At 41.4% G+C, this 14,319-nt stretch overlaps 1 protein-coding gene across 1 annotated transcript; it reads left to right on the top strand.

The window, feature by feature from the left end:
* Positions 1 to 3,515: 3,515 nt before the first annotated feature.
* Positions 3,516 to 5,876, top strand: LOC311101518 (uncharacterized protein; the record flags this gene model as incomplete). Its single annotated transcript, XM_084142663.1, has 4 exons — positions 3,516 to 3,531; positions 3,636 to 3,809; positions 4,409 to 4,508; positions 5,711 to 5,876. The coding sequence occupies 4 exons, from the start codon at positions 3,516 to 3,518 to the stop codon at positions 5,874 to 5,876; spliced, it is 456 nt and encodes a 151-aa protein (XP_083998789.1).
* Positions 5,877 to 14,319: the final 8,443 nt, after the last annotated feature.

Raw genomic sequence — 14,319 nt, 5'->3', positions numbered from 1 at the left:
CTCTGTACTTTGTTGAAGCACCTTTGGCAGTGATTACAGCCTCGAGTCTTCTTGGGTAAGATGCTACAAGCTTGGCACACCTGTATTTGGGGAGTTTCTCCCATTCTTCTCTGCAGATCCTCTCAAGCTCTGTCAATTTGGATGGGAAGCATCGCTGCAGAACTATTTTCAGAGATGTTAGATCAGGTTCAAGTCTGGGCTCTGGCTGGGCAACTCAAGGACATTCAGAGACCTGAAGCCACTCCTGCGTTGTCTTGGCTGTGTGCTTAGGGTCGTTGTCCTGTTGGAAGGTGAACCTTCGCCCCAGTCTGAGGTCCTGAGTGCTCTGGAGCAGGTTTTCATCAAGGATCTCTCTGTACTTTGCTCCGTTCATCTTTCCCTCGATCTTGACTAGTCTCCCAGTCCCTGCTGCTGATAAACATCCCTACAGCATGAGGCTGCCACCACCATGCTTCACCGTAGGGATGGTGCCAGGTTTCCTCCAGACGTGACACTTGGCATTCAGGCCAAAGAGTTCAATCTTGGTTTCATCAGACCAAAGATCTGTGCCTTGACACAATCCTGTCTAGAAGCTCTACGGACAATTCCTTCGACCTCATGGCTTGGTTTTTGCTCCGACATGCACTGTCAACTGTGGGACCTTATATAGACAGATGTGTGTCTTTCCAAATCATGTCCAATCAATTGAATTTACCACAGGTGGACTCCAATCAAGTTGTAGAAACATCTCAAGGATGATCAATGGAAACAGGATGTACCTGAGCTCAATTTTGAGTCTCATAGCAAAGGGTCTGAATACTCATGTAAATAAGGTATTTCTGTTTTTGATTTGTAATACATTTGCAAAAATTTCTTTAAACCTGTTTTCACTTTGTTATTATGGGGTATGGTGTGTAGATTGATGAGGAAAAATGTATTTAATCCATTTCAGAATAAGGCTGTAACATAAAATGTGGAAAAAGGGAAGGGGTCTGGGTCCCGTGTAGCTCAGTTGGTAGAGCATGGCATTTGCAACGCCAGGGTTGTGGGTTCGATTCCCACGGGGGGCCAGTATGAAAAATGTATATACTCACTAACTGTAAATTGCTCTGGATAAGAGTGTCTGCTAAATGACTAAAATGTAAAATGTCTGAATACTTTCCGAATGCACTGTAGTTAGAGAAAATGATTCCTTAAAACGCCCTGGCGCCCTGCTACAAGCAGGAAATAAGTTATGGACGAAACAGAAATGTGACATATCTGTTTGATAGTAACCCTGAATGATGAACGTGTGAACTATCTTTTTGGCTAACCACACTGGAACATTCTAGTCTTTAAGGACAAGTAATCAAAAGGTCAACAACTAATCTTTAAGGCAGAACAGGTTTAAGCAAAGTATAGTGCCATTGTTTTCAGGAAGGCGTACCTATGGCGATAGGCGGGACAGGAGGCAGACTAAGGACAAGGGCAGGGCAGCCACCTGAACTTCCCTACTAAGGCAAAGAGCAGTCTTATTCACCTTATTTAGGCTTGCCGGAACAAAGGGGGTTGAATAATTATTTACTCAAGAAATGTCTGCTTTTCATTTTCTATTAATTAAAAAACAATTATACTAACAAAATTCCACTTTGACATTATGGGGTATTGTGTGTAGATCAGAGACACACCTTTCCTGAAGTCAAATGACCTAGTGGCCTCATGGGTGGAATATTATTCATATTTTTCATAATTTCATAATTAATAAACATTGTATATAAAAAAAAACTGCAAATCTGGTGTTTCTATGTCAAACAGTTTTGTTATAATTCAATCTTCTGTGATGTGTATAAAGTGTAATACTGGGATGGAAACTCAAAATCTGACATGGTCTTCTTTTTTTAAAGCCCATAACCATGTGTGTGAGGTGTTTACTTTTGTTTCGAAGTAGATTTGTTTAAGACTACCAAGAAACACTCTGTGGGACACTGATTTAACCAACTCTCCCTCAACATCAGTAAGACAAAGGAGCTGATCGTGGACTACAGGAAACGGAGGGCCGAGCACGCCCCCATTCACATCGACTGGGCTGTAGGGGAGCGGGCCGAGAGCTTCAAGTTCCTCTGTGTCCACATGACTAAGGATCTATCATGGTCCAAACAAACCAACACAGTCGTGAAGAGGGCACGACGATGCCTCTTCCCCCTCAGGAGGCTGAAAAGATTTTGCATGGGCCCTCAGCTCATCAAAAAGTTATACAGCTGCACCATCAAGAGCATCTTGACTGGCTGCATCACCGCTTGGTATGGCAACTGCTTGGCATCTGACTGCAAGGTGCTACAGAGGGTAGTGTGCGTACGGCCCAGTACATCACACAAAATTGTCAAAGAATCCAGCCACCCAAGCCACAGACTGTTCTCTCTTGTACCGCATGGCAAGTGGTACCAATGCACCAAGTCTGGAACCAACAGGACCCTGAACAGCTTCTATCCCCAAGCCATAAGTCTGTTAAACAAGGCTGCTAAATAGCTAATCAAATGGCTACCCAGACTACCTGCATTTACCCTTTTTGCACTAACTCTCTTGCACTGACTCTATGCACACACACTGGACTCTACCCACACACTCACACATACTTACAGTACACTGACACCCCAACACACACACACACACACACACACACATTTTCACACTCACCACATACGCTGCTGCTACTGTCTATTATCTATCCTGTTCCCTAGTCACTTTACCCCATACCTATATGTACAGTAAATAGCTACCTCAATTACCTCATACCACTGCACATCGACTACGTACTGGTTCTTCCTGTATATATAATTTTATTTTTATTCCTTATTTTATTTGTTATTCACTGTGTATTTATTCCTTGTGTCACTATTTCAATTTTTTATTTACTTGTTTTATCTTTATCTTTAATGCTGCATTGTTGGAAAAGAACCCATAAGAAAGCATTTCACTGTTAGTCTACACCTGTTGTCTACGAAGCATTTGACAAATACAATTTAATTTAATTTGATTAATTAATAGTAAAATGTATTTTAACAAAGGAGAAGACAATCATATCAAAAGTAATATGAGCATTACATTGTGAAAAGCAATTGCTTCATGTGAACATGTATTGCAATGTGAAACACTGATTAAGTTTGGTGAAAAAGTATGATTGATTTTGTGTGTTGTACTTAGTCAATTGAAAATGTGTTTAGATTTTGAAACAACTGCCTCTTTGATTATCTTTTTTGAGTTTTGTACTAAGAGTTGTGAAAATGTATCACATACTTGTGAAAATTGCACCAAAGCGATTGAAAACAAATGTAATATCAGAGGAAAACAGAAATGATCAGCCGAGCACTGATGTAATGTTGTTTTGTAGTGAAACAGGAACTGGGGAGCGATTAAGAATGTATCTTCCTGGGACTGTGTGTGTATTTGTAGACCACACTGCAGACTCCATTCTGTGGGTGTCACTCAATCCATTATCTGGAGCAGGGAAAATGTAGCCAATTTCTTCCCGCTTTTCAATTTCCAGCGTTTTCTCTGTGATGTGTGGGTGTGAGGGTCCGTTTGTACACAAACATCCATACCATACAGTATTGATGTTGTATGTATGTTTAGCAGACTTTCTGTTGCTTAACTGCTGTGCTGTGTTCCTGTGGCTTCAGGCGTGTTACCGGTCAGTGGGCTGAGGGTGTACACGTCGGGGGAGGTGGAGGCGGTGAACGGCATAGATTTGTGGCTGAAATGTACCTTCCAGAGCAGCTCGCCCATCACCACAGCAACGCTCACGGTCTCATGGAGCTTCCGCCCCCTAGGACCTGGCTATGAGGAGTCAGTGAGTTACCCTGGCTGATTGTGGAACCCTCTGGGCATCCTCGAGATGTAGTTCAGAGACAGTGTGTGTGTGTTTATAGTCTGCATTCTGTAGTTTGTCAAGGGCCTCTGAGTTAACCATCAACCTCCTTGTCAGCGTCATTTTGGAATCTGGCTGAACAGTTTAGAAAAATTACCTTGTTTTGGAAACGCTATTGTTGGAGAAACTCAATTAGAGGCGACAATTAAGTCAATTAGATGCAATTAACTACCCTCCACGGCAACGGGGAGGTGAAACTAACCGTGATCAACAGGTTAGTGTCTGTCTACAGTGAAGAGTTCAAGGGTGCTTGGTTAAAATATACTGTAGACGTGTCTGCTGTCCAATCCATTTGTTATTTATTTCATCCAGCAGCTCCTTTTTCACAGTAACAAGAGGTGTTAGCCGACATTGCTACTGTAATGGGATAATATGTATACTGTTGATGCATTAAAAAAATCCTAACATCCCATAAAGTCATCATCATGTATCTCCCCCTGGGAACCAGCCATCTAGTCCTGTTTGAATAGATAAAAGTGAAAGTTTCCTCTTTGTCTATTTAATTTCCCCCTCTTTTCTTTAAAGCCTCCTTCTCTGAGATTGTCATGCTGGCTGCAGCCATTGGGGGCACTATCGTGCTGATGGTCATCCTCCTCGTCATGGTACCTATACAACCAATGCCCATGTTTGTATAGGTACCAGCAGTCTCTCTCTCATCTGGTTCAATTCATTTCAACCACGACAAGATGTCTTTACATTTCTGTCTCAGTTTACTGCTGATCAATGATATTATTTTGTTTTGAAGAGATTTTGTATTTCTAAGCAGATGTGTTTTTTATCAGTGAAATGTTAAACTACATTTTAGTCATTTAGCAGACGCTCTTATCCAGAGCGACTTACAGTTAGTGAGTGCATACATTTTCATACTGCCCCCCCCCCCCCGTGGGAAACAAACCCACAACTCTGGCGTTGCAAGCGCCATGCTCTACCAACTGAGCTACAGGGGACTACTGCAGAAATACTCAAAATGCTATCAATATTCACTGCAAGACCTAAGGCACTTGCTTAAAACAGACATTTATCAAATATTATAACAAACATAAAGTTGGTTACATCAACAATATCAAATCATTATGTTCAAATGCTTAAAAATGTCAAAGAATTGACTATTTTACTATGACGGTCACTGTATTACAGTTGTTTCACCTTTAGATGGTTGAAACCCCATGTATCTGTTTTAGACAGTGCATTTATGGTCAGTTGAACACCACATTCTATTTGACTTGGTGTCTATGGCATACACAATATATCAGTAAGGTTCTATATCTGTGGTCTATGGGTGAAGGGACTACTTTGCCTCTCATTCTGTTGGGTTTTCATATCTCTCTGCATTCGGTGCTTCTTTAGGTTTAAATTGAAACAATGTCATGTGCAAACACATATGCAAAAGAAATTGCCTTCGAACCTCACCAACAAAATCCAAGTCTACAACTTGGCGATTGAAGGATATATCTTTTTTTTAACAACAAAATCCAGACCAATTGATTGATCTTGAGCAAACATGGTGTTCCAAGATGGCTTCCCTCATCTAAAAGGCAAATTCGTGCTCAACCTTTCCTGTCTTTGACCTCTGACCTCTGCAGCTTTGTCTGTGTGTGTGTATGTTTGTGTTTGTGTCCCTGTTTCTGTCCTTGTCCTGTATGTGTGTGTGTGTGTGTGTGTGTGTGTGTGTGTGTGTGTGTGTGTGTGTGTGTGTGTGTGTGTGTGTGTGTGTGTGTGTGTGTGTGTGTGTGTGTGTGTGTGTGTGTGTGTGTGTGTGTGTGTGTGTGTGTGTGTGTGTGTGTGTGTGTGTGTGTGTGTGTGTGCGTGCGTGCGTGTGTGTCTTAGCCACCCTGCAAGGGCCATTCAGCTGTATATGGACGATGACGTGCTAGAGGTTGACAGCTCGGACGGTATGATCTCTGAGGCCAGCACTAAGGACCCCAGTTCCTCTGAGGAAGACGACAGGTCTACGGCTACAGCTACAGCTCTCTGTCTACGGCGGAGGCAATGACTCTGACTGAGATGGGGACAGTGAATGTTACCTGTATGTGCTTGTGATAAAACTTAATCCACTGTTATTTTTTTGAAACTATCGATCCTCTGTGGCTAAATTATGCTCTGTGATGTATTTTGAACATTGAGAGTGGGCTCCTGTGGTTGGATAAAATATATACAGAGTGTGTATATATATACAGTGAGGGAAAAAAGTATTTGATCCCCTGCTGAATTTGTACGTTTGCCCACTGACAAAGAAATGATCAGTCTATTGTTTTAATGGTAGGTTTATTTGAACAGTGAGAGACAGAATAACAACAACAAAAAATCCAGAAAAACGCATGTCAGAAATGTTATAAATTGATTTGCATTTTAATCAGGGAAATAAGTATTTGACCCCCTCTCAATCAGAAAGATTTCTGGCTCCCAGGTGTCTTTTATACAGGTAACGAGCTGAGATTTGGAGCACACTCTTAAAGGGTGTGCTCCTAATCTCAGCTTGTTACCTGTATAAAAGACACCTGTCCACAGAAGCAATCAATCAATCAGATTCCAAACTCTCCACCATGGCCAAGACCAAAGAGCTCTCCAAGGATGTCGGGGACAAGATTGTAGACCTACACAAGGCTGGAATGGTCTACAAGACCATCGCCAAGCAGCTTGGTGAGAAGGTGACAACAGTTGGTGCGATTATTCGCAAATGGAAGAAACACAAAATAACTGTCAATCTCCCTCGGCCTGGGGTTCCATGCAAGATCTCACCTCGTAGAGTTGCAATGATCTTGAGAACGGTGAGGAATCAGCCCAGAACTACACGGGAGGATCTTGTCAATGATCTCAAGGCAGCTGGGATCATAGTCACCAAGAAAACTATTGGTAACACACTACGCCGTGAAGGACTGAAATCCTGCAGCGCCCGTAAGGTTCCCCCTGCTCAAGAAAGCACATATACAGGGCCATCTGAAGTTTGCCAATGAACATCTGAATGATTCAGAGAAGAACTGGGTGAAAGTGTTGTGGTCAGATGAGACTCTTTGGCATCAACTCAACTCGCCGTGTTTGGAGGAGGAGGAATGCTGCCTATGACCCCAAGAACACCATCCTCACCGTCAAACATGGAGGTGGAAACATTATGCTTTGGGGGTGTTTTTCTGCTAAGGGGACAGGACAACTTCACCGCATCAAAGGGACGATGGACGGGGCCATGTACCGTCAAATCTTGGGTGAGAACCTCCTTCCCTCAGCCAGGGCATTGAAAATGGGTCGTGGATGGGTATTCCAGCATGACAATGACCCAAAACACACGGCCAAGGCAACAAAGGAGTGGCTCAAGAAGAAGCACATTAAGGTCCTGGAGTGGCCTAGCCAGTCTCCAGACCTTAATCCCATAGAAAATCTGTGGAGGGAGCTGAAGGTTCGAGTTGCCAAACGTCAGCCTCAAAACCTTAATGAGTTAAAGAAGATCTGCAAAGAGGAGTGGAACAAAATCCCTCCTGAGATGTGTGCAAACCTGGTGGCCAACTACAAGAAACGTCTGACCTCTGTGATTGCCAACAAGGGTTTTGCCACCATGTACTAAGTCATGTTTTGCAGAGGGGTCAAATACTTATTTCCCTCATTAAAATGCAAATCAATTTATAACATTTTTGACATGCGTTCTTCTGGATTTTGTTGTTGTTATTCTGTCTCTCACTGTTCAAATAAACCTACCATTAAAATTATAGACTGATCATGTCTTTGTCAGTGGGCAAACGTACAAAATCAGCAGGGGATCAAATACTTTTTTCCCTCACTGTATATATATATTTAAGTCATAATGCCCGAGAAGCCGGTGTTTAGAGGATATATTGGCACGGTGTTGTTAGGCCCAAGACAAAGTCGAGTGCTGGCAAATCGTGCCAATATATCCTCCAAACACCAGCTTTGAGGGCATTATCACTTTTATACAACAGGTTACAAACATATTAAAATAATGATTGACAAATTTTCATTGAAAATATTATTTTGATGAATGTATTCATACTATTTAATCCTTCCACAAGCTATAGTCCCGACACAAATATAGGGTTGCTACCCAAGCCGGCTGGTCATTCTTTCTATCGGTTCGGTTCTAAGAGACGCGACCCAGTTGTTCAGTCTTTTTGTTCTGTATCTATGGACACAACCCAGTCGTTTGTTCTAAATGTTCCATTGCCATACTGGTTGGCAACGTTCTTATCCCTTGCTTGCTAGCTAGCCAACTACGGCTAACTTACAGTCATGACAAACAGTGCAGCCAGAATAACAACAGTAACTGCATTTGTATTTGTTTAAGCTGTTTTCTAGTGACATTTATTTGGCGCGACATCTAATGAGGCGCGATTTCGCCTGGCATAGACAATGTGCTCTCTCGTCAGAACACTGTTGTTCAGAGGAGCTAGCCAACAACACAGCTTACACACTCACTTCAAACTGAAGATGGAAAGATGCAAACTAGCTGCACTTCCTTTCGTTTTACCTGTTTTCAATTGACATTTGTATATATCCATAAAAATTATGCCAGCTGATTCATGATTTCGACTGAAACAATCCTCCCTGACCAAACACAGTCTCAGAAAATACAATAAATGTAATGACACAGGGGAAAATCAACCCTGGCAAAATAAATGAGAGTATCTCAACCGAGCTACTCTCCTCCCACATAGAACAATCACTCACAAAGACAAGGGGGCAGAGGGAACACTTATACACAGACTAATTAGGGGATGAGCACCAGGTGTGTGTGATTGACAAGACAAGACAAGTGGAGTGATGAGAATGGGAGCGGCAGTAGCTAGTAAGCCGGTGACGACGAACGCCGAAACCTGCCCGAACAAGGAGGGGAGGCAGCCTCGGCGGAAGTCGTGACATTAGCCACAGAGGATCGATAGTTTCAAACCAATGACTGTGGATTAAGTTTTATCAGAAGCACATACAGGTAACTCCTAAAATAAAGCCAACATAAAGTGTCTTAAAAGACATAGATTCTAGAAGTGGACCTAAACCATGCCAGGAAAATGCATCCCACACCATAACATATACTTTGTATCCCTCATTACTCAAGTGTTTCCTTTATTTTGGCAGTTATTGGTATGCCTCCAGCCTCCATGTGCTCCAAATATACAGCTTGTTGCGTTGTGGCCATAGACATACAATCCATATAATGGTTTTGGATCCTCTTACCTTAGCAATTTGACTGTTAAATTCATGGGTATACTTGCAATGGCTCCCAGTCCTGATTTGAATGGGATCTGCCATCCATGCATTACATTATATTTCAAAATGCAATCGAAGGAAAAACGTACAGTTTAGAAAGCAAATGCCTACTGCTGAAAATAGAAAACTAATCTGTCTATAGAACCAATAGAAGAAAAAATAATCTCAACTTTTTTTCAAATATCAGCACTGTTTTTCGAAGTAGCTTATCTTGAGATAGACTATTGCCACGACAAGCATATCGGCCAGCACCGGTGAGTAGCCTATGGCTTCATCTTCATCATTAGGTGAGTCAGTGAGAGTTTACTTAGTAGCCTACTGTAGCCTACTATATATATATATACAGTGGGGGAAAAAAGTATTTAGTCAGCCACCAATTGTGCAAGTTCTCCCACTTAAAAAGATGAGAGAGGCCTGTAATTTTCATCATAGGTACACGTCAACTATGACAGACAAACTGAGACATTTTCTTCCAGAAAATCACATTGTAGGATTTTTTATGAATTTATTTGCAAATTATGGTGGAAAATAAGTATTTGGTCACCTACAAACAAGCAAGATTTCTGGCTCTCACAGACCTGTAACTTCTTCTTTAAGAGGCTCCTCTGTCCTCCACTCGTTACCTGTATTAATGGCACCTGTTTGAACTTGTTATCAGTATAAAAGACACCTGTCCACAACCTCAAACAGTCACACTCCAAACTCCACTATGGCCAAGACCAAAGAGCTGTCAAAGGACACCAGAAACAAAATTGTAGACCTGCACCAGGCTGGGAAGACTGAATCTGCAATAGGTAAGCAGCTTGGTTTGAAGAAATCAACTGTGGGAGCAATTATTAGGAAATGGAAGACATACAAGACCACTGATAATCTCCCTCGATCTGGGGCTCCACGCAAGATCTCACCCCGTGGGGTCAAAATGATCACAAGAACGGTGAGCAAAAATCCCAGAACCACACGGGGGGACCTAGTGAATGACCTGCAGAGAACTGGGACCAAAGTAACAAAGCCTACCATCAGTAACACACTACGCCGCCAGGGACTCAAATCCTGCAGTGCCAGACGTGTCCCCCTGCTTAAGCCAGTATATGTCCAGGCCCGTCTGAAGTTTGCTAGAGTGCATTTGGATGATCCAGAAGAGGATTGGGAGAATGTCATATGGTCAGATGAAACCAAATAGAACATTTTGGTAAAAACTCAACTCGTCGTGTTTGGAGGACAAAGAATCCTGAGTTGCATCCAAAGAACACCATACCTACTGTGAAGCATGGGGGTGGAAAATTCATGCTTTGGGGCTGTTTTTCTGCAAAGGAACCAGGACGACTGATCCGTGTAAAGGAAAGAATGAATGGGGCCATATATCATGAGATTTTGAGTGAAAACCTCCTTCCATCAGCAAGGGCATTGAAGATGAAACGTGGCTGGGTCTTTCAGCATGACAATGATCCCAAACACACCGCCCGGGCAACGAAGGAGTGGCTTCGTAAGAAGCAATTCAAGGTCCTGGAGTGGCCTAGCCAGTCTCCAGATCTCAACCCCATAGAAAATCTTTGGAGGGAGTTGAAAGTCCGTGTTGCCCAGCGACAGCCCCAAAACATCACTGCTCTAGAGGAGATCTGCATGGAGGAATGGGCCAAAATACCAGCAACAGTGTGTGAAAACCTTGTGAAGACTTACAGAAAACGTTTGACCTGTGTCATTGCCAACAAGGGTATATAACAAAGTATTGAGAAACTTTTGTTATTGACCAAATACTTATTTTCCACCATAATTTGCAAATAAATTCATTAAAAATCCTACAATGTGATTTTCTGGATTTTTTTTTCTCATTTTGTCTGTCATAGTTGACGTGTTTCTATGATGAAAATTACAGGCCTCTCTCATCTTTTTAAGTGGGAGAACTTGCACAATTGTTGGCTGACTAAATACTTTTTTCCCCCACTGTATATATATATATATATATATATATATATATATATATATATATATATATATATATACACTGAGTGTACAAAACATTAGGAACACCCGCAATTTTTTTATAAATTCTTTGTGACATTTTTGCCAAATTTAATGTTGAATTGTATTAAAATATTTGCACTACATTTAGTTCCACAATATCGGGTTCCTCATACAATGTAACATCCATTTTCATTATTATAAACATGGGTTCTTCCTATGCAGAAAGTTCAGTAAAATCAGGCAAGTGTGATTAGTAAAGCCCTGTTTTAATACTGGAAAACATTAATCCTTGATTACCTTCTTCCTTTGTGATATGATAGGCAAATGCAACAAATATAAACCACCTGTCCAATAATGTGAGATCAGTGCGTACAAGGATTATAATTTTTACAGTATTTGAAAGTGCTCGAACACTGACTTGGAGTTGAAAGCAGGTTGCTGAGGTATTTGAAGTATTAGTGGTGGTCAATAAGTAACTTGTGTCAAGTGTATTAAGAAGATGAGAACACTACAGACCCTGTGCTCAATTTTAATTACAGAATAATTCCACAGGCATTCCAAGACAAAGTTGTATTGATTTTTTACCATTATCTAAAATGTATTGTCCAGTTAGTACAGATTTTGTGCTTCATCCTGTTATGTGGGTAAGAAAAGTGCCTCATTGGTACTGCATTTTGTATCGTTACTCCAGTTGGATGATCACATTTTATGTCAACGGTCTTCTCCAGAAGGTTGGAGATGGGCTAGTAAAAGACCATGATGATATGACCATGTTCCCAAAAAACTAAGAATATAGGCATCATGAAGTACACAGAGCAGGTGGCACTTACTAAACATCTTCACATTAATTATTGGATGACAGTCAGTCACACTTTTAGGTAGGAACAGCAGTGACCACGTTTACATACACACCATTATCCCATTATTATTCAGGATACTCAAGTATTCTGTTTTTGAGTTGACGCATATAAACATCATATCCCGTTTACAATAACCCGAAAAAGCTTGAAATCCGGGGATATGCCTGGGATATGCTGATCTTAGACGGGATACTGTGGCATGTAAACATCTTATCCCGGTTAGGCCTACTGTTGTTTTTTGCGGTCTGCGCAGGCTCAGCTTCGCACATCATGGGCACCGTGTGATGTTTTCATCTGATTGTCAAACAAATCACCTCAAAAAGTAGGCCATCCGCGCAGTTCCATCCACCATAATTTGTTTTCCTGATACTCCGTAGGCTACTGGACCGTATAGCCTACTGGTTTAGGCTACTTTCACCCCTAATCTAGATACGTATCTGCTTATAATTTCCGACACTTGGCAAGCCACACTATAATCTCCGACATTTGGTAGGCCATTTGTTTGTCAACCACATCTAGATACATGCAGCCCCTCTTCCGCCATAACTTGTTGCCCTAGAAGACTAAATAAGGTAGTGCTCACCAGAATGTCTCAAATTGATAAAATAAATGCATTAGCAATCTAGCTAACACCAGTAAAGTTGCTCTTTCCATGACAGACTGACCAGGTGAATCCAGGTGACCTGTGATTTCTTCATCCGGCCCTGCCGCTGAGCATAGCAGCCGGGACGACATAACAGCTGGGATCAGGAGAAGAGCACATGAGGGGAATACCTTTCAAGTATTTTATCTCAAGCGGTGTTTGAAGAAGAGTGTCCTATTGGATGAAGATGATGGTGAAGTTTGAGAGGTGAAATAGGAAGCACCAGCCAGCATAGCAGACTAGTATGGCCCAATGCAGGACACAAGGACAGGGAGAGAACACTGCTGTCTGAATGAATTGAGAGGAGCTGTAGAAAGAAAAATCTGGGATCTCACAATGCACTGGGCCAAAGAGAATGTATCACATCAAGAATGTTGGACTGATTTGAATAGTGTTACGTTTATACGAAATAACAAGTATCCAAAGAGCCAAGGCACCTGTCTCTGTTGTTGAAAACATCCGTACTGTACACAAGGGTGGTCCTTCTTCAGTGTTTTCCGCTCTGATAATGGATCCTACAGCTACAGTAACCACTGTAAGTCAAGCTATTAGTGCTGAGTAATGAGGCAGCAGATCGTCGATAGAAATAATCTTCAAATGGTCTTATATTACAGTCTTATAACTAAGATGAACTGTCATCAGTGCTCGCCGGGGTGCGTGGGAGTTGAAAAGAGTTGCATGCAGTCAGATCTAAAAACCCTTTGATTCCAAAAATGTCCTTGAGACTTTTTTTTATCGCAGAATTTTAGACATTCAAGGAGTATTTTATCCAAGTTAATGTTACTGTTTGATTTATAGAGGTTTTATAATAAAATAACCTTTTACTGAATTATTGCTGGACTTGAAGTGTGATGATGCATCTCTGCTGAAATTTGAACCTCAGCAACTATATCTGTTAAATTGATGATTGCTGACTTCACATACATAGTAGATAGTATTATCTCATCTATTATGCATCGTTATCTATCATTTGTTGTCTCTAGTGGTCTATCAACTTATGTGTATATGCGATGGATGTGCCCTTAGCTGTAACTGTTGCCCTAGTGCAATGCATTGTTTGAGCTGTAATCATGAAGTATGCTTGTCCATGCATCTGCGAGTTGGGTTCATGTGTGTGCTTGTTTATAGGATGAGAGTGTTTGCATGTGAATGTCGGAGAGTGTGTGTGTGCATTGATCAAAGTCTATCCCCTCTGGTGCGTCTTTGGTTACTGACTGACAGAGTAGGGAGAGATAGGAGGGCTGGAGGGAGCGAGGGGAGTCTAATGATCCAAGATAATTGGATCTGTTGTTGCATTCTGTAATTAAGAATGGCAGCTCTGTTGAATGAAAGGCAACACTGGTGTAATCTGGGCTCTCTCCTGATTTCATCACTTAATCATCTCTGGAGGTTGGGAATAAACAGATTTTCTCCTCAAAAAGTATTGGAGACAAAACGTGATCTTGGGTCAAAATACTATTCTATGATGATGAAGGATTGATTCAATGTCATGATATGATTGCTGTAATTTTCTGTTACAACTATTATTATTATCTTAACCAATACATTGTTAGGGTAACAGTTTAGTTGTCTTTATGGCTTGTAGTAACTAAGTAACTACTTTGGTATCTAAAAAATTGTATTACTCAGATAAACATAGCAGCTATACAGAACAAAAATATAAACGCAACACGCAACAATTTCAAAGATTCATTAGGCCCTAATCTATGGATTTCACATGACTGGGAATATGGATATGCATCTGTTGGTCACAGATACCT

The sequence above is a fragment of the Coregonus lavaretus genome (assembly GCF_964263955.1).
Source record: "Coregonus lavaretus genome assembly, chromosome: 26".
Taxonomy (NCBI): domain Eukaryota; kingdom Metazoa; phylum Chordata; class Actinopteri; order Salmoniformes; family Salmonidae; genus Coregonus; species Coregonus lavaretus.
Note: the sequence above shows the minus strand (reverse complement) of the source record. Positions and strands in the feature narration are given on the sequence as shown.